The 27,082-nt window shown below is 36.1% G+C and overlaps 1 protein-coding gene across 3 annotated transcripts in view; it reads right to left on the reverse strand.

The window, feature by feature from the left end:
- PHTF2 (putative homeodomain transcription factor 2) overlaps positions 1–27,082 on the reverse strand; it is a 71,084-nt gene that overhangs the window by 16,813 nt on the left and 27,189 nt on the right. Inside the window, exons 3-11 of one of the 3 annotated variants that reach the window (XM_074869875.1) lie at positions 25,384–25,440; positions 21,298–21,367; positions 18,689–18,847; positions 13,955–14,120; positions 13,106–13,270; positions 7,903–8,104; positions 6,380–6,538; positions 2,950–3,168; positions 568–696 (exon numbers count right to left, since the gene is read on the reverse strand). In XM_074869875.1, the coding sequence (XP_074725976.1) occupies positions 568–696; positions 2,950–3,168; positions 6,380–6,538; positions 7,903–8,104; positions 13,106–13,270; positions 13,955–14,120; positions 18,689–18,847; positions 21,298–21,367; positions 25,384–25,440 (1,326 nt within the window). Of the gene's footprint in view, positions 1–567; positions 697–2,949; positions 3,169–6,379; positions 6,539–7,902; positions 8,105–13,105; positions 13,271–13,954; positions 14,121–18,688; positions 18,848–21,297; positions 21,368–25,383; positions 25,441–27,082 lie in introns of those variants that run through there. The other 2 variants (XM_074869876.1, XM_074869877.1) reach the window with 2 other exon arrangements.

The following is a 27,082-nucleotide window of genomic DNA, read 5'->3' on the forward strand; positions in this document are numbered from 1 at the left end:
TTCTTAAGCTATACTAGGATTTTATGTTCAACTCTACAAAACATCTACATTGGCTACATTGAAAAAGAGTATAACATCAATTAAATCTTTTTCCAACTGTTTCCTAAAGAGAGGTGTACTAGAAAAAAAGAAGGGAGGACTAGTGAGACATCCCACTCATCTTCTTAGATGCTTGTTTCTTAAAGAGGAAAGCTTTCTTTTCCATTCTTAACTTTAGCATGGAAATACTCAGATCTGTGTATTCCTAACCCAACATATTCATTGATCATCAGAATCAAGGAGATAAATAAGAATATTCACAGCAGTTTGGAACAATAAAACAGAGGTTGGCTATGTTAGTAAGCACCTAACAATGCAAACACATTTCATTGTCCCTATACTTAAAATTTGGTAGCTCTTATCTGTTAGTAACGAGTAAATCAGAGTAATGTAAGTCATGGAACAATAATGTCAATAGCAGACACCTTTTTTTAAAAGATTAAAAAAAACCAACATAAAACAAGCTTATTTTTGGTAGTGCTTAGGCTCCTAAATATAGTATTCGTATAAAGTAAAAGGAATACTCACTCTGTTCATTATCATACCACTGATTTCAAGCACAGACATATCTGCTTTCTTGCAGTCATTACCCTCCCATACAATTGCACTTATTTTTTCTAGTCCTGGATTCAAACTGTGGATCCAAGGCAAATGACTCTGGAAGACAAGGAATATATTCCATCAGAGATAAAAATCTGTTGTCACGTTAATATGCCTTTGTCAGCAATATGCTGACAGAAAAACACTTTAGACCAACACAATTATTGTTATATAGCATTTACTTCTACTATATGTTAACGACATTCCTCAAAATCATCCACTACTTTTCCAAGAAATAGCCATGCGTGTACAGAGATCTCTCCTCCCCCATACTTAATTTTCTAATAGTGTTGAGTTATGGTGGTTGAGGATTAATTGGCTTCTTTTTTGCTCAAACATATCAAAGAAGAGAGAGGTATAAAACAAATGTCTCCTTATAAGCCATCATTAATTTTGCCACATGTTTAATGGAATACTTTATTTTCCTGATTATTATTTTTCCCCTAACATTCTGAAAAGTACTCTTCTCAGGCTGAGCATAAGGCCAACAATTTTTTTTTATTTGCTTTTAATGATATTTGTGTACTTCACAATCCCTGTTATGGTTAAGGCCCCCCTATACTAACTGTATCTGGCAAGACTCAGAGAGAGTGGTAGGAGTCTAATCAATACATGCTGCTTCAAGAGCCAAACAATCCCAGCTTAATCTACTGAATGCACTTATGGCTGAGGCACCTCTACTCTAAACAGAGAGCCAAGTGAGAACTGAAGGATCTGGAAAAATGTTGAGGCAACAAGTTCTGCTGCTGCAGCCATTTCTTGACTTCCCTTAGCCCTGTCTCACTCCTCTCCCATTCAGGTGATTAAAAGTGCTCAAGTGCTCTCGACTCTGCCTGGTCACCGAGCTCTATGTGCATCAAGCTACTGGAAGTGGTGGTGCTGGGGGGGCGACGGGAGGAGGGATGTGATAGTATTTTTTAAATTTAATTTATCATTGATTAAAAGTAAAGCAAGCAATAAAATAAAAACCTTTATCAGTATCTAAAAGAATACAAAGATTTCAGATAAGTACTCAATTATTTCCCTTTTTTTGATTGTATGAAAAAAATTATTTATATTATTAAAACAACACAAATATTAGTTGCAAGACTTTCTTAATCACAGATTTCCAAAGTCTCCCTCTAGAGGGAGTATCAACACCAGAAGCTGAAACTCAAAAATTCACAGTCTACAATCAAACAGAAAAAACTCCTCTGCAGAAAAACAAAGTCAATGCATATACAGCAATTCAACTCCCTGTTGTAAGGCTTCCCTTCTACTGGAATGTAGGCAAGAACTACTAAATCAAAAAAAAGCAAAGGCTGCATGAAATCCAAATTGTTCTCTCTTTTGAGGGTTCGGGGGGGGAGGGTAAAATCAACTTTTTTTTTTTTTTTTTTCCAATTCTGGTTATGAGTGAAAAGCCTGTCTTTTGAAGTTTTTTTCCTTAGCTAGCATTAACACCATCTCTTGCATGGCATTCCTTAGTACTGATGATGCACTACCAACACATATGACATGTTCACCCAGAAGAATGTTTCACATTCTCTCAATTTTTTCAGTTAAATGGTTCAAATTGGAATGCAATCAACATGCAGTTTAAAGATAAAGCTTGTACTACAAATATAACTGGCACTGTAACATTTGAATGGATTTTATCAAATGAATAAAAAATACTTAATTGTTACTGATCAAGTATTAGCAATGGATTCTGTCCAACATTAACCCAAGGCAGGCTGCAGCTGAAGTGCTGCCCAACAAACACTAAAATTTCCAGAAATGACTGCCTATATGTTGCTACAGAATAGCATTAAAGAAGGGAAAAAAATTATTAGCTTTAAGGTAAAAATAAAAATATTATATCTAAATGGAATTTAGGCATATATAATACACATGTAACATCATATATATACATATATAACATTAGATACTATGTATGTTATCTTTCTGTTTGCTTTTTTATATACAGATTTATATATAAGCAAACAGAAAGATGTCTGATACGTGCTCACAAATAAGTAATCCCACTAGAGAAAAAAAAAACAAAACAAACAGAACCATCTACCACAGAGGAAACAAATCAATCAGTACTTGTCCTGAACTAGAACACGTGAATATTCTGTAGGCTACTTCAGTATATTGTCATATGTACTTCATTTGACAAATTAATGACTGAGTAGCAGAAAGCACATTTGCTTTGTTATAATTAAAACAAATCACTTTGGCTTTGCTACTTTCACTTAATATATAGTTCTTTCTCCCAGGCCTCCTCACATATGATAAAGCTGATAATACTGAACTTCTGTGTAATCAAAATTGGTGGATACCAACCTGATGAAATGGGTCATCTCTGTATTCTTTCTTCACACATGGATTCACTTGAGGACTTTCTACATCTGTCTCACTGCTACAGGAAGAGTGGCACTCTGCACAGTGTAAGAGGTCTTCCCACAGCACATCTTCGGTTTCCGATTCCGGCCTTGCACTCTCAGAATCTTGTCTGGAGCTTGAACACCGAGAACTGCAGCTAGTACCTGATTTAGGTGTGTCCTGAAATTAAAATACACATTGGAATTGATGAAGCTTTTTTATTCTACATTGTTTCCTGACAGAACATTTATAAAGTTCAAATTAGTGAATCTGCATTTACCTGTTTTTTATGTTCCAATCTATTATCTTTCTCATCAGAAAAAAAATTACATGTTTATTAAAGGAGTGTCTAAGAGGTTGCACATTTTTAGACACTGTACAAACACAAGTAACCATCCATGGTCCCTGCTTTGTTGGGTAGGGGGTCACATAATGTAGAATCAAATCATATGAACTATTAAAAGGAAATAACTATTTTACAGATTTTTAGAACTCATTAATTTATACTTTAACAGCAATTATCAAGCCACAGACTCCAACTATGTCTCTAATTTTATAAGCTATAAGTTAAGCCTCTTTTAAAACACTTTACAGCTTCATTATTTTAGTGAAAATGTGAAAGACACAAGTGAGGCCTAAAGCCGTATATGCTGGACTGAAATTGTAATACAGAAATGTGACAGAGTGAGAAAAGCATCATTCACAAAGTATTTTAAATTAATTTGACATTTGATTTTTCTGTCTCTAGTTGTTGGAGTTGAAGTACTTTAGCTACTTATTAACTTACATGTAGTAAGGAATTCTTTCTCTAGAAAGGGCAAGGCCCTGGAGGAAGAAGGGACAGATATTTCTAGTCATCCAAGACCTGAGGCACTCAAATAGCCTCTCAAGCAACTCATGTGGACACAATTTAAATAGTTTTAAAAGAAAGCTTGATATGTTCCGGAAGTACATTCTAAATCTAAGAGCCTGTAATAGAAGAGGAATTGACTCCCCCGCAAATCACATTCCCACATTGTTACTATTACCACACCTCAAAGACAGAGCGTGCTTGTTTGAAGACAGTGATACATCAGGCATAGAGAGCGAAAATAAGCAAGATTATACATAGCTACTGCTAGGTATAAGTGTAATCTACATAGTCATCCATAAAATTTTAATTATTTTAAACAACCTGTACTTGAGAAACAAGCATGCCTTATTACATTCAAATTTTACCTATATCTTAGATAAAGAAAGAAAAATATTAAGTTTGGGACATTCAGATCTCCCCATGCATACTTATAAAACAATCTAATGTTCTTTTCAGAACAAGAATGCAGAGCTTTAAACTACTTTCTACAGTAAACAGAATCCATTTCCTGCAAGACAGTAGGTAGTCTTAAAAGCAGTACCATCCTACTCATTGCCTTTCTCTGGCAACTTCTGTTCCCTCTTAACACAAAATTTATTTCTTTCTATTAGTTTCTCTCAAGAATATGCACAATTTTTTACACTAAAAAAAAAAAAAAATCAAGCAATGTTTCAGCAGACCTACTGAATTGATATGATTTGTAATGCATGACTATCTGAAGAAATGTTCTTTGTTCTCCCTGAAAATCATGCTTAATGTATTTTACGTCAGCAATTTTGCAAAGAAATATTTAGAAAAAATTGGTCTGAACTCTTTCTCTTTCTCTTTCAAAGTGAGGAACCTCATCAATGCAGAGACTCGGAAATATTTTTTTTCCAAAAAAAGAGCCAAAACACACATTTATAGAAGGCAGTCACTACTGAGTACCACTGAGTCCTGTAGTTCATAAAGTAAGAACATTAAAAATGCTTGCTCAAACAACAGTTAAGTTGACAAATAAACATGAAGATAAAGGAAAATGTAGGATAGAACTTGAGAGTATATCCACTGACTTCACTAATTTATTTTTTTTAAATACAAAGAAAGCTTTCACAGATTTGAAAACTATTGTTTCGTTTCCTTTGTAATCGTGTGGGGGAGGCGAGTTTGTAACAACAAAGAAAGGCTTCCTCTTTCATGGCATCAATCAGATAAGTAAATGGGGAACAAGTGTAAAATATTAGTGCCAAAGTTACACACAGAGCAAATTTAGTCTCTTCAGTTTCTGAAGATATCTAGTCTTCCCCTCTGAAGCACTCTATGAAAGAAAAAAATATATTTAAGCTGAAAAAAAAAATTAACTGTAATCATGTCTTTTTGCTTCCTCTTGTCAAGCACTACCAGCTGCAAAAATATACAGTCAAGAGACATCTTCTATAATATGAAACAAACAGTTCCAAGTATCAACCTGTTCAGTTATCCTAAACCAAACATGCATAAGGCATTAAACACAAATCAATTAGCCTTATGCATGTTTTTAACCAAAGTCTGTGAGAAATAAATGAAAGAACAGAAGAGAAAATGATCTAATAATGTTTTTACGCAAAGCATCAACTTCAAGGCTTTGCAACTATTATCAAAGAAAGCAGTATCTGAACCCTTCTAAGGAGACATTTCTTACATCAAGTAGAAAGCTTACTCACAAGGCTCTGCTTATTAAACCCATCTGTAAGTGGACTTTTGTCAGAGCTGAAATTACTCTTTACTCTTTTCTCATAGTCTTAGTGAAAAAATGGCAATACAGCCTTTAAAAAAAAAATCCATATATCTGTTAAGTTACATACCATTAGCAAAAAAGAGCATAATTTCTTTAAAATTATAAACAAATAAATGAAAACACAATAACATATCCCTTTCTCTTTCAATGTCTGAGTCCTTACAATTAAAGACTCTGCTAATATGTAATCTATGAATTCCCCTCTTCTAAACTACGATGTCATCAAGTCTCTTAAAATTTCAGTATTTTTAAGCATTAACAATTTTGTTGAGATGTCATGACAGTATTTTAAATGATTGTTTCAATAAACATAAGGGAATGAAAACTCAGAGGTAGAGTCAGACCTCTCCACAAGAAGGCTAGTGAATCCAAAATACTAATTAAATGGAGAGAAACAGCAGCACTAGCATGATGAAAATTTGCAAATTGCCCATTACTACTGTTTCTGTAACAAATCGAGTTTCCAGAGGAGATAAGTGGTGTCAAAAGACAGCAACAGAGCTGGCCATAACCTGATGCAAGATCTACAGAATATATTTTAGGCTCCTTACAACAAACTGAAAAATAGGGTGAAGCTCAAAGCAACTAAATAGAAAACTCTTAATTTCAAAACGCTGTCATGAAAAAAAGAAAATCCCTGTCCCCCACTAGCATGACTTACAATTAACAGTATCCTAAAATCCAATATAGGAGAAAAAACGTTTGAGGAAAATGTATGTATTCAATAATAAACAAAAAAGTTTTAACAATTTACAGAAAAGAAGCAATGGAAAAGAACGTACCTCCAGAGGATAGTGTTTCTTATAATGGTGAGATTTCCTGTTTCGAAGTGTACAATCACTAGAAGTGCGTTCTACATTGCGACGTAAAGAATATCCAGTTTCAGGCCCTTCCTCACTAGAAACTTCATCTGATAAATTTGTCACGGTCCTGTGAGTATCCTAGTACAAGAAATATAGTATGATTAAGACAAACACTCATATTTACTAAGTCTTGTTCTCTACTGAAATCAAATCTCCTTCTGCAACATTATTATCTATGCTCAGTTAAATCAGAGAAAGAGTGACAGGCAGAACAGTCCAGGGTGTCTTTTTACTACTTTTTGCAGTGGCACTGAAATGGATTGATTGTCTTTGGAGGAAGAGATGAGAAGGAGAGAAGAGGAGCCTGTTCTAGCCTCTGCCAACTTCTCCGAAAGGTGGGTGCATACACACCAAGCAAGTTAAACATAGACAACATCTCATCCGTTCTATGAAAGAAACTTAGAGCTCTTTAAAATTACTTTTTCTTAAAAATTCTTGATTTGTTGTATTTCAACAAGAATGCAAAATGCTTGTAATTGATGAAGACACCTGAACCTCAGTTCCATCACTGCTGAGAAAGCACGTTCTGCAGAGCAGAGTGAAGTTTTAGTGCTGAGATGAACCTTCACTCTGACTTAAATCATATGGATCTTTAAAGGGTTAAGTAATTTGACTATTCAATCCACAAAGAATGCCCTTCCTTTCTAAAAATGTGCACTTGTAGACTTTCCCTTTGATATTATCATGGAAAAGCCCTTGCTATGATTGTTCATTGATGGTAAATACTAGTGAGACAGAGTCAAGTATAAGAGCTGTAGTGGCAGTCAATATATGTTCAAATGCCAATGACAAGAGAGCCAGGAAAAACATTTTGGAAAAGCTATCCCATAGAACAGTAAGATGAAAATAGGATATCCAGGAGATAATCAGACCCAGCCAAATTAAAAGTTCTGCTTCATATGTTTCCATCTCATCCCTGTTCCTCATTATAAAGAGTCCTGCCTACTTCACTGTGAGAGGGAAATCATGCTTTCCTCATCCTCTACAGAGATTAAAAAAAAAAAAAATTATTCACAGGCAAATACTCAGAATGACCTCAAAAGTACAAATTGTCAGTAATCCAAAATTTGTTCCATTTTTGCACAGAGACAGACCTGTGCCCAGAGTATCAAAGAGGCAGGAAAAAGTACAGTGTGTTTAGTTGGTCTGAAAAAAAACACACAAAGACAGCACACAAATTTGTGCACTGAAACACAGAATGGCAAAGAATGCTTAGATGTCAGTAAGGATCCTCCCTACAAGAAAAAGGAAAGGCTAGGAATAAGGATGAAATAAGAAGACTTAACATAATTTTCAGCTCCAGGACCCTAAGCCTAATTTCATTTTAAAAACATTTTTAAGGATAAATTAGATAGGAATGCATCAAAAGCATCATAAAATACAACTCACATACCATTTGACAAATTAATAATCCTTCTTTGAAAGCAATGAAGCACACTTACTTTGTGATGACTGTGATTGTTGAAGGCATCCCTCACTGTTGCAGTGCTCCACCCTGACTCTTCTGGCTTAATCACCTCACACCGACGTTCATGGGCCTGCATACATTCTTCACTGCTTTTACCTGTCTTTTTCCCATCAAGGGACACGTAGCCATTATCAGTCTCAGTGGATTTATCTATTGAGTTTTTTGCTTTCTTAGATCTATATTTCAAACAAATACATGTATTAAATTAATGACTCTCTCCATTTTTTCCCAGTCTAAATCCTGCTTATCCCTCTCAACCCATGTTTTAGTGTTACTACTAAGATGACCACAAGCTAATAATATTAACATTTGATGCAATATTTGTAACTATTTCATCTTCTAAATAATACACATCATTCTCTCCTAAAACTGTTACAAAAGAAATTGTCAGTGTCTGAAAGAAAATCATATCATTAGTTACTGACAGAAAAGGAAACCTATGTTTTAAAACTAAAACTTTACAGCAACTTTGGCAATAGAAGAACCACAAGCCTCAAATGTAAAGGAGAAACTTTGCTGTCTTAATAAAAAAAAGAGGTATGCTAAAGTTTCTTCAGGTGTTACTAATTCAAAGCAAGTATGCCACTTCCTGAAGCTGCAAACAAACATGCTATTTAGTACCCCGTACATAGATATTTTTTGTTGTTTTAAATTCACTCTGCTTATTAGCAACTCGACTAAACAGAAGATGATTAACCCTTTTCCATATTATCCAGTAACACCCCGGCAACATATTTTGATATATCTTACAAACACACTAATTAAGCCTGTTTCCAAATCACAAAAAAAGTCTATGAATTATGCTTCCGTATTATTATTAAGACTACTAATATTGACTAATAGTCTTCCATAACATTCTCAAGACAAGGTCCTCATCCAGTCAATAGATGTAGCAGCAAAAATATCTAATGCCAGAAAAAGGCTTTCTCAAAGCAAACATTTGGATGATTACACCTTCAAATTACAAAGTGCAGTTGATGAAGGGATGAAAAGGAATAGCAGCTTGAAACCTTATTAATAGAGACTACTTTAAGTCGTCACTTAAACTTCTGTATTCTCAAAGTAAATGACATGGAAAAAAAAAATCAGAAAAGCAATTAATATCTTGTATTTATTAGATTTTGAGAACAAGAACACTTGTGCGGGAAAAAAAAAAAAGTGTTATAAATCAAGTTTCCAGACTTTTCTATTTTTATTAAAAGTAGAACACTGGACATAGGTCATAAAAGTATCAAGAATCTGTTCAATTGATCTGGTGCTCTTATGAGGGAATACACATCACCTTTCTCTTTAAGGAGTGAGGCATTCTGTGAGAGCTTAGATTACACAGTAGAAGATTAAATTTCTTTTTAATATGTACATTGAACAAATTGGAAGAACTGGGATAGTCTCCTCACATTCCTCCCAAGGTATTCCACATATACAGGGGAGACTTGAACACAAAAAATGGCTAGGGAGAGCTGGATAAAATGGAGAAATCCAAAAAGGAACAATTAATCTGTGGGAATGCAGACAAAATAATGAAGAGACAACATTACTAAGGTGTTTCATTCTCCTTTTCCATCTTTAACCTAATTCCACCTTCCTTCACCCCTTCCTGGAAGAAAGCTAACAGCAAAGCTATAGAAGTCACCTACTATTCCCTGACCTATTCCCAAAATTCTTAGTCAACTTTATTTCTAAATTAGTACAAAACCAGCAGAGATACTTTCTATAGTTATTATATACTTGCATGGATTAATTTTTATTATAAGCTTACAAATGTAAAGAGACAGCAAGATGCTTTAGCATGTGTTTTGTGGTGGAGAAGCAGTAAGCCTCCCATTTGCAGATTACCAATGTGGTAGCTTGCATACAGAAGGTCTGTTAAGATCATCTAAAACATTATTGAGGCTTTGGACAAAAAGGTCAAACTATCAACAGTAAACATGTTAGAACTTTATTTCTGTGCCATTCCATGATGTCACCGTTTAATTCAGTTAATGAAGATAAGACAACTGAAGAGAAAGCTTAGGTTATTATTTAATGGAAAAATCTGCTGTTCTACTTCTGGAATAAAGCAAATATCAGCCTTTCAGTGGCAACTCATTGTGAAATAATAAGTTTCAATAAGCTCGTTTGTGAGCACTAAAGATGTAGCACTAATATTAAATTAGCTGCAATAATCAAGAACCCAGAGAGGTCAATTTTTAATGTATTAGATATACTTTTGGCACTTTTTAAAAATTTATTTTTAGCAGTGTAAAAGTTAATGCAGTTCTCTTCACATACATACATATACACATTCAGTCAGAGTTACTCCACAAGTTACTAAGCTGTATGAGTGGAATAACAGGACAACTCTTCCAAGTTTGATTTGAGAAGTTTTTATACATTTCACATGAAACTTGAAAGCTACTAGGAAGAAGTAGCCTCAAACAGTTGAGTAGGAATAGATAAAAGAAGAACGTATGTATGCATGTATGTGTAATTTGTTCAGATAGGACTTCACTACTCAAGCAATGTTTAAGTGCTAAAACTACAAGACAAATACTAGTCTGATATCAACTAATGCTCATTTTGAAAAACAGGTAACCTGACTGAAGTCTTTAATTTGTTTCTAACATAGAAACCAAAGTTATTTTTTGAAATAATCCCTAAATTTAAGTGTAAGCTTCAAGCCAAAAAAGCATAGATTTGGGCTTAAAGTTACACTTTCATACACTATACTGTGTTAAAGGAAAAAAACAACAATAACAAACATAAACAATACTTCCCTATCTGATAGAAATGTATAATTTCCTATAATTACTGTATATATACATCATTAATCAACTTTTTTAATTTCTTGCTAGAATTAAAAGTGTTTAAGAGCAAGACAGGACAACACTGTGAATAAATCCAAGGTCTTAAGAAACTTGAACATACGCAAGACCTAAGTCAAGAATGACTTTCAGTCTTATTCATGCATTAGCTAGAGAAAAATATTAAGGAAGATTTAAATCAAGTTTCTGGAAGACTGCAGATTTTCACTGTCAAGTATTCTATTCTATTCCCATGTATTTTCATGGGGGTTGGTCAAAAAGCTCTCCTACCTGTTCACGCTGCAAAACTTTTAAAGAAGCTACAATTGTAAGATTTCCATAACTGGAGTAAGGACACATACAGAGAGCAGTGTCCCAAATCAGTACTACATTCTGAATAAATTACTTATTTGGATATTGCCCTCCTTTCCAGTAAAACTAGTAATTAGTATTTTCTAAATTGCCCCTGTGCTGAATTAAAGTTTAGAATTATATTTCATTAGTCAGATGGAGTTCTACCATTCAAGAGGATATTTACTGAATACACAGTTCCAGATTACCAGTGACCTGAGTGTAGGAAAATAGTCTACGTACACAGGGTCGTGCTCTGAAGCAAAGAACATAATTTCTAAGGTTAATTTTGAAACCATGTGTTTAAGACCTATACTTAGAGCTCCAGGAAATGGTATGTCAAAGCTTAATATGTGAAAAACTGCTGTAAATAAACACTAATGAAACATTCTAATCTGCTTATCTGAAGAGCTTCAAAATATGTCTTAAGAAACAGGACAGATGCCACTTGTACTTCCTTGCACTGAGGTTTCATAAGATTTTCTTCAGCAACATCACCAAGTAGTCAATGTACTCCACGCTGCGCTCCTGCTTACTCATTCCCAGCCTCACTTCGCCATCCCACTGTGCTGAGAAAACTGTTTGCATTACCATGGAAAAAATTACATGAAGAAACTGATCTGCATGACCTCCTGGGAAAAAAAGGTTATTTTTCAGCTAGACAAGTTCCTGATATGGTTTGTATGGCTCCAGACATACAAACAACCGTGCCTCTGCAACTGAAGAGGTAACAAATGAGTAAGGGCTATTTACAGTATTCTCAGTTACTCTGTGCTCTTTATCCTTTGATGATACTGTATATACTAAGTAGTCATTATTGAGGCTTAACATCTATATATATACACACTACCTCTCATTAAATGGTTTAAACAAGTCCTTAGAGCCAAGTCCCACACAGCCCTTCTCAAATGAAAACACTGAGCCCAATATGAGGGGAGGTAAGGAAAAAAAAAAAAAAGAATCTTACAACAGTCCTCCTCTTATTGCAGATCACTACCTTCAGTAAATGGAAAACATTCAAAAGTTTAGAAGATTACACTCCAAACATACCAGAAAATAATGCATACAGACCCAAAGAACAGCAGTGGTGTCTATTACTATGACTCATAGTTTGTCAAAGCTAGCTTAATCTACACAGGAAAAAGTCAGATGAACTCTCTTCTTGCAATATTTTTAAACATTTTTAAAACTTCTCCAGAGTTTCAACTAGATATTCCTGGAATGTAACATAAGATAAGCTTTACCAGTGGTTAAGAGCACATATCACAAGTATGACAGACATGTTAGTGTTGCCATGTTTAAGATGCAGCATGCACAACAAAACATCAATGTAATAACTTGCAGTATCCCTTTTCTCTATTTCATACTATTTTATGAGCATATTTCCTCTCAATTAATGCTGATATATAGCACTCACAATGCTGCGTGTAGAGCATATCTTGAACACAGACTGCTATAGAATGTTTTTTTAAAAAACTTTTTATTTGCCCAGAGCACTGCATTAGCAGATCGATCATTTGCAAAACAGCTCTGGAATGTAACAGGGTTAGATGGTTCTTCCCATCATTAGAAAATATATCTTTGATGTTTATTTATAAACTAAACGCTGTGCCGATTTGTATCCTGAAGGCTTTTCCTTCAGGAAAAGTCTGTTATTTGATGACAGTGACAGAATTCAATAAGCATTCTCTCAGAGTAATAAGCAGCTAATGCAATAAAGTAAAATTAAAGAGTCGAATTTTCTCATTGGATTAAAATTGAGAAATGAACAGAGTTGGTTCATTCCTGATAGCCCACAGAGTACTCCTACATCAAAATATAATTTAACTAAAAGTTAGTTCAATGTCTTTTCAAAATTATTGCATCAGCATTTGCAAATTCAAGAAACAACACAGTAGTACATGTTCAAATACTGAGGTGAGTTTACTATCTAGTTTTACAAAACCTAGATCAACAAAAGTTTAATCATTACATCAATGTTTACTTATTTAGAAAAGGGATAGTGCATCTCTAACACATACGTAGCCTTGAATAAATACAAACCCTGATAAAAAGAAAGCAGCATGCCAGATATCTCTGAAGACAGCGCCAATACTGCAAGAGGTGCTTGTACCGTAGCTCTGCACTGTTCCCTCCTGTGTGTTATCTGTGGTACTAGAGCCATCTCCTTCCCTATGTACTTCCAAATGTGCTGCTTTCCTTAATTTCCTTCATCAGAAGAGATTAAAATTGGAAGGTAGCTTTATAAAGTGCAATCTACTAGTTCTATAACGTGTTCAGCAGTTTAAGCATGCAAAAACAAGCAAGATTTCAAAATATTTTGCTAAAACTTTATCACATCAATTTAATAAGCCCCATTTAATAAAACTATGCATAACACTTATTCATTATCATAACACATACATTTCAACTCGTCATCAGAAGCTTAGACCTGCAAAATTCATTACTGCAGGTTTTCCCATTTTAATGGGACAATTCACTGTAGTAAACCATACTCAGTGAAGTGCTGGAAGACTTAAGTTCTACGCTTCCAATAGCATCTCCTTTAATGTATGTTTCCCACAGAAATTAGTCAGTATTGCACAGAGTTCTAAAGCTAAATTTGCAGTAAGATAAAATACTGTCACTTCACCACTATTCAGATACAAACTCTTTTGAGACAAAATGTCAGATTCAACGCATTAAAATTCAAATAAAACACTGCATAAATTAGTCAATGCATAAAAGTTAAAGAGCTCCAATTAAGCACCCATTATAAATTTCAGATAACAACAGAGCACCAATTTCTCATCTGTTGCAAAGCAGAGAGTGTAAAGCCCTATATTTCTTCATGCACATTCTTTAGAATAGTTTAACAATCCTAAATGATAAGTACTTTAACATTGACTATACCTTCTTCTTTTACCCCCTGTGCTGGGAGGTGGCTTAGGAGTTCGTGTTGAAACAATCTGACAGTGCACAGTTCCAAGTAGCAACATTAGCCATATTGGCCCAATTACTTCTGTCAGAGGTATATTATGTGGGCTTTGGGCTGTATAGAATAACACTACAGCAGCAACTGGAAAAGAAGGGAAATGAAGTTGAGTTCAATATTTGAAACGTCTGAAACAGCCAACTCGTTATATGGCTTTTGTTAAAAAGAGAAACAGTCAGATGTAGTCTGTTACCTGCATTTTAAACCAACCCAGGTAATTCTGAGAGGAAGGAATTATAATTGCAATGAAATAGGCAGTAATAATGATTTAAACAGTTGCCTACTGCCTTAATATCCATCTCTTCTTTTACACTTGTGATATTATAGCTAGTGCTCAAAAAAAGGCAGCAGAATGAAGTAAGGGGGGCGGGAGAAAAAAGTATTTGGAAAGCCAGATCCGTCAGGAAACAATTTTAAATTAAGGTGAAACTTCAGTAGGAGACAAAAACAAAAAGCAAATGTTATCCTTAAAGCAGTCCAAATAAATTTAATTCTGTATGACCTAGAATGATGCAGCATAGTGCAACAGGTTAGGTGAGTGCAGGACTCAAACCAGGAGCAGACTGTCCAGACAGGTTGAAGTGTCTCCATCCTTGGAGATATTCAAACCCTGACTGGACACAGCCCTGAGCAACCTGTTCTAGCTGACCCTGCTCTGAGCAGGGGTTAGGATAAGACAATCTCCAGAGATCCCTGCCAACCTCAACTAGCCTGTGATTCTGTGGAACCATACATCTGTTTCGACACTGTAACAACCAACAGACCTGAGACTAGAAACTTTATATTCTCTAGCAGAATGCATTTTAAACTCCGTATTCCAGTCAAAGGACAAAATTGCCCATTTGGATAGACAGACATGCATAAGTGCAACCCTCTATACATTTCATATATACTTGGGTGTATATTTTCTAGTAATGAGGAAAGATCAAAGACAAACCATGTAAACTATGAGGTAGTCCAGCTGAAGTGACCAGGACTCCAACTAGCACTTGTGGTTGGAAAAGGGGCAGCTTCCAATTCCATAGTTAACTGTTAACTTTGTAACCCTATAACCAGCTTTTCATATATAGTCAACACCCACACAGCTCTTCTTGCTCCTGTACCCAGAGCCCAAACACTTCTACAACTTAGAAATGTCTTTACAGGCTTCAAGTCAATCTAAACACATTCAACAGGCATGGGGCAGACAGAAGAGGCAATCCCTCTCTTTTCTCTGCTTATTGTATGTTTTTGTTGCTCTGCTTCTATGGCTTGAAGCTCTGTGTTCTGTGCTGTAACATAGCTGAGAGAAGCTATCAAGAAAAAAACCAGAAACTCCAAGAAACAATCCAGAAACAGAACAGGGGAATAATTCTCTGTGCCTAACATCCGCACATCCCATGAAAACTTGGTTTTGTTCTTGTACCATTAAGAAGTAAAAGTCCCATAACTTAGATCTATTCCTAGCACAAGAAATACATGGTACAAGTTCAACAGCTTTCACAGTTCTCTAGTAAAATTAATTGAAAAAAAAAAATACAGCCATATGCAAATTTATGTGCCACATTCAAACACCTAAAATATCACATGAAGCCACGGCTAACACAGTAGACGCTTGGATGTGATGCTTTCCACTAAAAGGAGACTGGACATGTTTTTCATGAAACAATCTTTAGCAAGGTAACCAGTATTAGAAACACGATGAATGTACAAAACAATGGAATTATTTTTTATTGTAGTAATCTATTTCTAATTCCCCATCAGTCTTTTTCCTAAATTAAAGCACAGAAGTCTTAGGCAGAACACATAGGGCATCTCTTACTACTATATGGGGACTAAGTTTTTGCCATATGAGGTTTTTCAGAAAGACAGTATGCATCAATGAGAAATCCAACTTACTAAAAAATAAACAGAAAAAGGGACAGATGGTAAAAGGTACAGATAATATTACCTCTTTCTAAATGAGGTTCTCTGCGTTTCTCACACATACAATTAGCTTTATAAGATATAAAGTGTAAATAAGTAGTCAGTTTTGACTCCTACCATACAATTTGGACAAACATACACTTCTGAGAACACAGAGCTCTACAGATCCATGTGAAATGACTTGCAGGAGTAGGCCTCCACAAAACAATTTCAAATGTCACTACAAGGTTTCTTCTGCTACTTAAAAAACATTTAGCAGAGTGCTCCAGAAGAAGTCATCTTCTTCCAGAAGATACAAATCTGTAGATTGCAGATTCCCACAGATTTAAGAAAATGTTACCAATCTCCTGATCTTTTCAGTAAGACAGGAAGGAGACCCAAGCACTTCTTTCTGCCCAGTGTGTCAATACGCTGTAGTTCAGATTATCCTAGAATTGCTTCTACCAACAGCTAGGTCTCAGAACAGAATTTCTCACACCACTTTTCTTTTTTTACTTACAGTATTTGGACTTGTACTTTTCCAAATGACAGTGGTTTATTTTGTGAAATGGGCACAAATGAAATTATATCACTTAGAGCAAAAAGCTGTATCAAAGAAAGCAACTGTACATTTCAAAGACCAAGCACTTATTTTTACAGCATTTAAAGCTTTGAAATATTTGCCTTATGAAGTTTAAAATGCATATATACATATATATGTACCTCACCACAATAAAAAAATCATATCACTATTGAAGTTTCTTGTTTCATACTTAAGAAATACACAATAGATACACACTATAATTTCACACTTCATTTTCCTATAGAAACATTTTTAAAGTAAAAATGAGGTAATGCTATAAACTAAATGGATAAGGAGTCAGAAGAAAAAGGTTTAACTTCTACCTTAATTTATCTGTCTGTTCCATGACCTTGGACAAAAAACATTTCTCTGTAGTTCTCTTATCACACATTTTGCTAATCTTATAAATGCTTTATACTAAAGGAAACCAGTGCAAATAAAATCTGGAGTTTAAATCTACAGCCAAGGAAAGAATTCTTTTCTGTAAACTTACATAAGTGCTAGCATGTATCCTGCTAAAGCTAATAAATTTCAAAGCAATAATTCCAAGTAATGCAGTTCATAAATCTATAGAAAATGCTTCGTAATTAAATAAAATTATTTAACTAAAAATATATAAACAAAATAAAGTCAAACTATTTTAAAACAGTGTCAGTGAGAATCTGTCAGGATTACAAAAAGTCCAAGCTACAATACAAAATTCAGATTCAGGGCAGAAATATGGCCACCAGAATTCGAAGTGTTTTGTTGTTAAGTTTTCGTAATAGATTCTTGACGTTTTGGTCTTACTGATTTTCTATTAAATTAATAACTGAGCACACCTTCTGAGTAAAATATAAGCAAAATGTATATAGAAGTGCTAGAAGTAGAGGCTTGAGGGGGGTTGTTTTAACATTTATTTAATTATTAACACTATGGGATCACTTACCATAGTATATATAAATGCTAACATAAGCAACAATACTTCTTAAGCATCTGTCTTGGAAATGGGGATAAGTAGTTTTGATAGGAGACCACATGACTATTTGTCACTATTTCAACTTTTGGGGCACTGGCACTGTGAAATTCATTTTATAGCTGCTAACATCACCACACAAGAGGCACTGACTTTTTTTTTTCCCCCCCCAAAACTCCATTTCTTGTTTTAAATACAATTTCCAAATGATACAGTGATTTGCAACTGCAAGGACAGATGGCAAAATTGAAAAAGTAATATTGTATTTTAATTGCATTTCAGTGGAAAAATTATCAGCCATTTAGCTTCTCAGGGTACTTAAATTGCTCTCAACTTTCATTAACCTTCTGTTCCATTTCTGTTATACACACTTCTGATACACTTATTCTTCTAGTGACTTTCACAGTTAGATACTGATTCACTACATTACATTCTTCCCTTTCTAATTTTCCTCTTGTATGTTACATATAATTAAGAGAAGCACAAAGCCAGATAACTAGAACTCAAGACTGAGCATCCCAAAAGCTGTGAACTACCTTCTGTTCATTAACAGTTGCCCAAAAGCCCTTCTATAATCTAGGACGTATAAAATTCAGACGCATAGTCTCCCCATTGCAATGGAAAAACCAGCAGAAGTACATAGGGCAATAAGCCCCCCATTTGCCAGTCATTCAGGAGCATGGCTGAGGTCTGACTAAAGTATAAGCTAGAAGTTCACTGTCTCTGATGTGACAAAATAACACATGGAAGGACAACTGGAAACTGGTCAAACAGATCATCCTACCGGGCTGCACAAGCTGCACACACCTTGGCAGATTTGGCCTTGCTTACTTCTTGACCACAGCTCTTGATCTGCACAAATAGCAGAAAGACTAAAAGCCCAAGAGAAAGTACACAGCCTAAGACAAAGGTTTCTTTGATATTGCTCAGTCCTGAACTAAAGTAGACAGTCCTGGAAACCTAAATTATATACAGAAATGACAAACTCACATGTGTGCTAAATGCAGAAGAAAGCTTGTGAGGAAATCTTTACATTTTCAGTATGCCCCCTTTATATATGTAAAATAAGTGTTAACCAAAAGACACATGCTTGGGACTGTGTCATTCCAGTATTTCAGAAAATATTGGAATGAACCTTAACAGCATAAAGTGACCCAACTAACATACAGCAGCTTCCATATGGTTAAAATAAGGCAGTCAGCTGAAGCTGATCCTATAATCCAACTCTACCTTGAAGAAGGTAAAGAACAAGCAGCCAGAAAAAGATGACTCTCGATGTCACTTGTAGCCACCACCTGTAGAAGAACGGAAAGAAAACAACTCTCACGATTCCTTTGCGGGTCAGAGATGTCCAAGGACTTTCAGGTTTTGCTTTCGCAAAAGCAGATCCTTTAAAAAAAGAAAAGAAATTTTGATATATTTCATTGTTATAGCTAATCATAATTTTAGTTGTTTAACAGCAGAGTAGTTAAGACAGTTACTTAAAAGAGCAATTACTAAATATAATTATTTGAATAAATCTCATACTTCCACCATTTCACTACCTCCTCAATCCAAAATTTGCATCGGTTGTTGGTGCCCTCTTGACTACCATTATGAGGAACGTCCACAAATACCTAGATTTTGGAACGTGCAAATAACAAAATATTGCCATTTCCTAATATGTCAAAATTATTTGAAAATAAGTTATTAAAAACTATTCTGTTTTGCTGAGGTATCAGAAACTTGATATGAAGCAGTCACATGAAAACTCCACATGCCTGTGCAGGCACAGCAGAGCCCTTTCCCAACATAGCAAAGAGATGTAAAATGTCAACATCTGTAAATTGCTCCAGCCGTTCATTCAGAAAAATGGAATAAGGTTGAGAAGTATAGAGGATTATCTGTCCAACTGAGGACTAGCTCCAGGTGCAGAGAAGACACCCAACGAATAATTTATCTTTGTCTCTCCTTCTACACCATTTTTCATCTCACTCATTCAAATGCCTTTTCTCTCTCATATCCCTCCATTTCTTTTTCTTCCTTCAAATTCCCACCTCTCTGGCAGCTAGAAAACTGTGTAACATTTTCTTAATGGGGGTGTGACTTAAATTATGACAAGGTTACTGCTTGGAAAGGGCAACTACTGCTTGCTGCTACCCCGTGTCCACCTTGTTTCCAAGCAGAACTGGCATTAGTGAGCTCTGTGCTGGCACAGATAAAACACTGTTATTCACATATATCACTATATTGAAGTGGTTTACTGCTGTTCCTTAATTCCTACAAACATTTAGTTTTCAGTTCTGTTTCTTTAAAGTTCAAATGTTATTTGATTTTGTTTCTTCCTCTCACATTCCCATTTTTAGAAAGTGATATTGTTAGGTGATGCGATAAAAGCTCATCTGCACTCCTGCAGAGGAGCTCAAAGGGACAATAGCAGAAGGGGTAGCCCAAATAATACCCTATCAGGGTTCTCCTAGACCCATCACTGGAGCCATCAGCTCATCAAAGGCCCATCTCCACAAGCCCAGAGCAAGACAGAGGCACGAGGGCAGGCGGGAACCCAAATCGTGGAAAGACCACCTTGACCAGGGCCCTCCCAGGGCTGTCCCAGCAGAGCCATCAGCCCCGTTGTCCAGGTGAAACTGTCACCACGAGCCACTGCGAGCAGCTCTCCAGATCACCCTTCCAACAAAAGGGGGTTGCTGCCCAGGGTTGTGGGACTTATTATGGGATGCAGGGGAAAAGGAGCTCAAGATTGTACAGGACTTACTATGGGGTGTTTAGGGAAGAAACCAAGGGTGGGGAAAGGAGGGGTTTAGGTGATTTGGGGAGGAACAAGTGCAAGGAAATTGAGGGGTAAGGGGATAAGAAGGACTGGTCATGCATAAATAGCTGCTTCTCAGTACACTGCTTGTCTGGCAGTCTGTACTATCTTCTTATTAAATCCCTTTTAACTCTCTCCTGAGCGAGGGCCGGTCTATTCTGTGAACATACATGCACACGGGGGCTGAGTGCCAGCAGAGCATGCGTTGTCAGTGGGGCCCTGTGTCCGTGGTGCCAGCAACTCTGTGAGTGCAGGTGTGAAAGCGAGCGTGCGAGTGCTAGTGAAGGTCAAGCCAGACTAACTGTGAAGGGGTGAAGCGACCTGGGAGCAAGGAGGTAAGCGGGTCTCTGAAGGCCAGCTCTGGGTGTGAGGATGCCTGTGTATCTCTAAGGGCGAGAGCACAGCAGTGTGCTTTGATAAATTCGAGGTTGAATTCAAAGAGCACTACCTGGAATGGATTCAGAAGACCATGGTGGCTGCTGGGCTCATGGGAAAAAATGCTACATAATATTTTCCCTAGACTTCACGAGGCATGAGGGAAATTAAATAAAGATAAAAATAAATTAAGACTAAATAAAGACTTTTTGAAAACTCTCATACCATCTGACCTTCTGTTGCTGTTTTGTTATTTAAAACAGGCAAGAAATTTTCAAGGCCTACACAATTTTTGCTCTCCAGAAATTTCAACATAACCTCTCCTCTGGATGTCAGAGGATTTGTAAGAAGCCTGAATGCATCGCAATAGGAGATTTCTGAACTAATAACTCCAAAACTTTGATCCATGACAATCCACGTGTTTCTTTTTTTCAAAATCTAAATCTATGCAACAAAATTTACATCAAGTTTTTAAGACTTCAGTTTAATGTAGAGGTCATTTTTAAGAATATTTCCTATCCATCTACTTTAGAGAGGACTTACATAAGGTTGGTTGGTTTTGGTTTGGTTTTTTTAATACTTACACTCTTGTTACAAGACACAGGATAGCAGTTATTTTTATACTGAGAAATTCAGCTTTTCCTAGCTCAGGACCTACCTCTTACAAGATCAACATCTATGAGGTCTGGTTTCACATGTCCTGTTTTCTTTGGTTTGTTTCTCAAACCCTGCAATAGGCAAATACTATCAAAATACATTCATGCAGATAACAGACATTACAAAAGAAAAAATAACGATGTGGTCAGTAATTGTATTTAAGCTATACGGCTACTGAAAATTTGGACAAATATGTCAACTTCATAGATTAAAAGTACTATAAAATAAATATTCCAAGGAACAAGGCACAATAAATGCCTTTTACACACTTTACAATCTAAACAAAACCCAACCAATTACTGACCCATTAGGTAATTTTTCAAACATAGTTAAGCACTGAACACTCATCTCCCATGGTTTGGGATTACGCAGACAACATGTGCACACACTTGCAAGAATTAGTAATACATTTGTATTAGGTTTTCAGAACTTTTGCAACAAATTGCTTTCCTGAATCTCTTTTCTCCTTTGATGTCTAATTAAACTTCACAAAATGCTTACATTGCAACTCCTTAATTCCAAACCCAGGTAGCAAATCATGATGTAATGCAAAAGGCACTAATCAGCAAGTTCCACTGTCAGAAATCCAAATTCTAGAAAAGTATTGAAACTTTCTTAATAGTGAATATAGATTATCCTGTTAAAAAGAGGAGAAAAAAACCGCCCACACAACAGGAAAGCAGCAGGGAAAAAAGCAAGCTTATTTTGTCTTTTAGAAACATCATCTTCTTTCACTGAAGGGCCAAACTATCTTGCAAAACTTTCAAGTTTGTTTTTAATGCTAAAATGTGATGCTGCGCTCTCAAGCCTCAGAGACAGCTGTGAGTTTAGTCTGATCCCTTTAGATTAGGCTCTTGGTCACATTAGCCAATAATGATTCCACAGAGTACAAATTCATACACAGTAAAATATAATATTTTAGACACAAATGGAATTATGATGGAAGTGGTTTAACTGTTTCCATTCAAAAAGCAGTCAAATTCACTGGTGAACTGCAGATTTTCATCATTGTCATATTTCACCCACATCTAAAAACATTTATTCCTTAAACGTAAACATTAAATTCAGATGAAAGCATAAAAATGAAATTATTATCAATGAAAGATCAGTGAAATCTGATAATGTTAATCCTCATAAGAACGATATCAAGCAAATTGTTCAAATAGGTAGAGTGCAGCTCAAAATACTTCACATCTAAATTCAACTGGATTTATTTTTCATGCTGAAATAAAATTAAAAAAAAAAAATCAAACTGTTCACAATGAACTATACAGTGATCACCTGATGTGTCTATTAGAAAAATGAGAATTTGCTTGAAACAAAACAGAATTAATACATAGTACTGAAACATGGATAGAACAACATGTGCTATGGGGATGACAAATACAGAAAATCAGTTGCATTGTGGACTTAAGCACTGCAAAGAGCTTAACGTGCAAGATTTTTACAGAACAGCAGTCCTAAAACTGAAGTAATTTTATGTGGAATGAGAAAACAAGCCCATAATTAGAACTGGAAAATATAATTCTAGAACCAGCCACAGATTCTTGTGAAATCTTGCATAAGTGAGCCACTCTATTTCATAAAAAAAATCTAAAGCTTAAAAATAAAATGCTGAATGATATAATAATTTTCAAATGTATTACTGCTTATGGGCCCCAAGATTTTTCTTTAAAGTCTAAATAAAGATGTATGTACCTCTTAGAAGAAATAAATCCCTGAAAACACATACACAATCCTAGGAAAATTTTAGCCACAGTGGTAAATTTATGTTTTCAGTTAAAAGAAAGAATTCAAAACAGAATAACTCAACAATATAACTTGATGCATCTTTCATAGGAAAACAAGTGGTGTGACACTCTAAAAATTCCATTGGTCAAATCTAGAACACTTTCAGTGTCCATGGATTACAGTGAACTGGTGGTTCTACTTTTTGCCACATTCAGTGAAAGAATTCCATTTATTAAGATGCAATTTCTTCATTCTCTTAATCACAAATATCTGTAATAGATGTAGAAAATGGCAGCTTTTCAAACTAACATTAATTAAAAAAAATTAATGTTTCGTTCTGCTTAGGCCCATCCAAGTTAGTTCATATAATTTCTATTCAGCACCAAACACATTTCAGCTAATAGCAAAAATAAAGTTTAAATAAAAAAGCTTTAAAATAGTTGCTATTATTGTAAAAAATCTTTTGCACAAATTTTAAAATAAATTTTAATAGATTCTATTACAGTTCAAACTAAACTATAAAGTTAGAGTATCAGATTTTCCACTACATTTTTTTATTTTTAGTAAAATTCATTTATAAACAGTACTTTAGTAGCCTTGAGATTAAAGCACTAATGTGCAATGCTTGAATTCAGTAGTCTGTTTCAGAGGTACTGTTATTACACTAAACTCAGTCAACACGAACTCATATAGACACCATCATTAATTTGTTAGTTATTGGACTCCTGAGCCAAACGAGATGCATTTTGAATAAGCACAAGGCATTATTTGCAATAAATTATTTGCATAATGTCCTATGATGCAGTAGTTACAAGAACTTCTGTCATAATGGCGATTGGTTTTCATGGTCGTGGAAAGGACCCTGAAAACGAGTAACACGTCGGGGCCTCCGTTTGACATTAGTTGTAGTGATTGTCAAGAACGTTTCTGAAGGCGCTCTCTCCCTCCACGCTTCCGACAAGCGGCACCAGAAGACCCAGTTTTCGCGCAATAGACTCCTGCTTGTTAGAACAGCACTTATCCGGGCTGCCGCCGGTGCTGCGCTCAGGAGAAACGCTCCCCCCAGACCCCCCCGGTAACCCGAGACGCGCGGCGCGATGCGAGCAGGCGGGGGGAGCCCGGGGAGGGGGGCGGGCAGCCCTGGGGGAGGGAGGGAGGCAGCCCGGGGGGGGCAGCCCGGGGGGGGTGGGGGCAGCCCGGGGAGGGGGCAGCCCGGGGAGGGGGCAGCCCGGGGAGGGGGGGCAGGACTGGCCTTGGGGGACAGCGGCGGGGGGGAAGGGGGGGAACGGGACAGCTCGGGAGGGACACAGCTCGGGGGGGTGGGTAGGACTGGCCTTGGGGGACAGCCCAGGAGGGAGGGCAGGGCAGCCCGGGGGGAGGCCGATCCCGCTGCGGGTGCTGCTGGAGGGGCGCGCTGCGGGATTTACAGCAGCGCAAAGATGCCGGCATCAGGTTTAGAAGCACTTCTGAAAGTGCCATCAGCTCCGACTCAAAAGTTAGTTTGTGGATATTTGCGCAGAAATCGGGGTACTCCGGTTCAAAATCAGTAACAGTTTCCACGTAATACAAACATTCTCCTTAGCTATTTACGTGCTGGGGAGAAGAAAAAACACGCAGAGAAACCAAAACAATGTACATTTTGCTAACATTAAGAATTAGCAACGCCTTGAGACTCATGCAGTAATAGCATACTTCTTGTGTGCAATATTTGAAGAAAAAGGGTTAATTGCGAGAAAATGTTAATTAAATTGACATCATGGAGTATGACATAATATACAATTCATAAATTTATTACATATAGGATTTATTTCTTTTTCTCCAAAACCATTTAGCAACGTGGCAGACATTGATGGCACTGTTAGTTAAACCAAAATGCAAAGAATGCTGTTAAACTGCTTGTTCAGGGAAACAAAGCCTGATGTACTTACCAGTCTAATAAACTGTACAAAACAATGACAGCATCATAAAGGAGGAAAAGTAAACTGCAGGTATAAGGTAACTAACTGAAAGTAAAGAAAGCTCAAATAACTGACATTAGAATTCATCACAAAGAAAAGTGAAAGACAGAGGTACTAAAACAACTAAACCCTGGCTTAAGATAACTGAAAAGAAAAAAAAAAAAATACTGAGATACAGAAAGATGCAGCACACTAAATGCTGCAGTTATTAATTATGTAAAATAAATACAGCATAGTATGCCAGTTACATTTGGTTACACTCCAAAGTCTAGTTTTACTTTACCAGTATTAAATACCATCACATACATTGTAAATTACATTAGTGTACACAACCACAGACAGCACTGCTGCTAACAGGCCAAAAAAAAAAAAAAGTTGAAATGCTGTAATATTATTACCTTTATTTCTCTCTGCTCTACTGATTTTTCCCATATTTGTTGATCATATGCCCCAATCTAAAAAGAACACACACAAAACAAATCTACATTAGATTTTAAAAGACAATGATCAAACAAAGTCTTCAACAACACAAGCATGAAGACAGCAGGTTATTTCCTTGGGAAACTTATTGACAAAGAAGTCTTTATCTTCTCCATTCCATCTCGGCTGGACTGGATCTAGCTAACCTGCAAATGAGTTGTGATAGAGGGGAGAGGTGAGCAAGCAGATAGCCTCAGCCTCATGGCATGGCTTGTGCAAGGCAGAGGACCAGGAAGACCTCGCTCCCTCCCACCTCAGACGGGATGACAGAGCGCAGACCTACAGCAGCAACACTGACACAGTCCTTCAGTTAACTTTAGAGAAACACCACACACATCTAGTTGAACCTATACCTTCATTTTTTTTATTATTTTTTAAATCATCTCCCTCTATATTTCTCATTTCATTCCACCCACTTTTACAGCTACATTGTCCTTAGCTTTTCTCTTAAGATTGCACAGTGACAAAATACATTGTCAGGTTGGTAATCAACTAGATTACAGGCCAGGCAAAACTCAAAGAATATCAGGAAAAGGCACTTCTCCTGCTGAAGCACGGATAAAACAATGTTCCTAGTAGACCTACTCCCAAATTTGTTCACTCTCATTAAGCTGCTAGTCTATTTATTCATGAAACTCTTCCAAAGATCTTAGTTTTGTCTAAACATGAACAAGTTCGCAGTTTAAAAACTGGAATAAAAAGGAATTGTTTTCTCCTAGACTCTAACCTCACTTCATAAATACACAAAATCTTCTACAATAAGAGCATAACGACAGAGAGACTAAAGGTTGATCCTGCAAGCACTTAAAATCCTAACACTAAGACTGGTTTTGATGAGTTTTGTCATTTTAAATAACCATCAATACAGGTAGCTATAGTTAACTTAAGAAATTACTGTGCACTTGTTTATACAAGAAAGCCACTCTATGACTGTCATATATTTTGAAGAAGAGCAACCTTAAACTTCAGGAAATTCGCATGTAAGATAAAGTGACAAGAACAACTCAACGTATGAGACAATATATCCAAGTTTTGTAAGAAGTTATCAAAGATCATCAGATTGCTTTGCACTCTGCACAAATAGTGTTTCTAGATAATATTCAGTAATGATCTCTTCTACTATGCCAATTTTAAAACCTTTCCATCCCAGCAGTTCTACCTAGACATATACACACGTGTGCGCAAACATGTGCACGCACACCACTAGATATCTGGAGTTTGATTCATATCTTGAACTCTGCACAATTAAGTGCAAGATCAATTTTAGGTCATGAGGGAGACACAGATGCACTTCCTGAGCTCCAGAGTCCCTTTGCTGACTGTGCAGAAAGCTGATACAAGCAGCTTTGACCAGACACCTGACAGAGAAGCAAAAGGAACCCCCATCATTTGAGCGAACCTGCTTAAATTCAATCTTACTGCAAGAGTATGACTTCTCATTCCAGTGTGCAAACTGCAACAGATATAAAAGGCCTGAGCATGAGTGCATACACCATAAACCAGAAAACACTGTTCTGATTTGTCTTTTACTATTTCAGTCTTCAGTATTAAATTAGAAACCATTATTTAAAAAAAAAAAAAAAAAAAAAAAAAAAAAAGGGTAATTCTTGGTTTAAA

Source organism: Strix uralensis, chromosome 5, assembly GCF_047716275.1.
Source record: "Strix uralensis isolate ZFMK-TIS-50842 chromosome 5, bStrUra1, whole genome shotgun sequence".
Taxonomy (NCBI): domain Eukaryota; kingdom Metazoa; phylum Chordata; class Aves; order Strigiformes; family Strigidae; genus Strix; species Strix uralensis.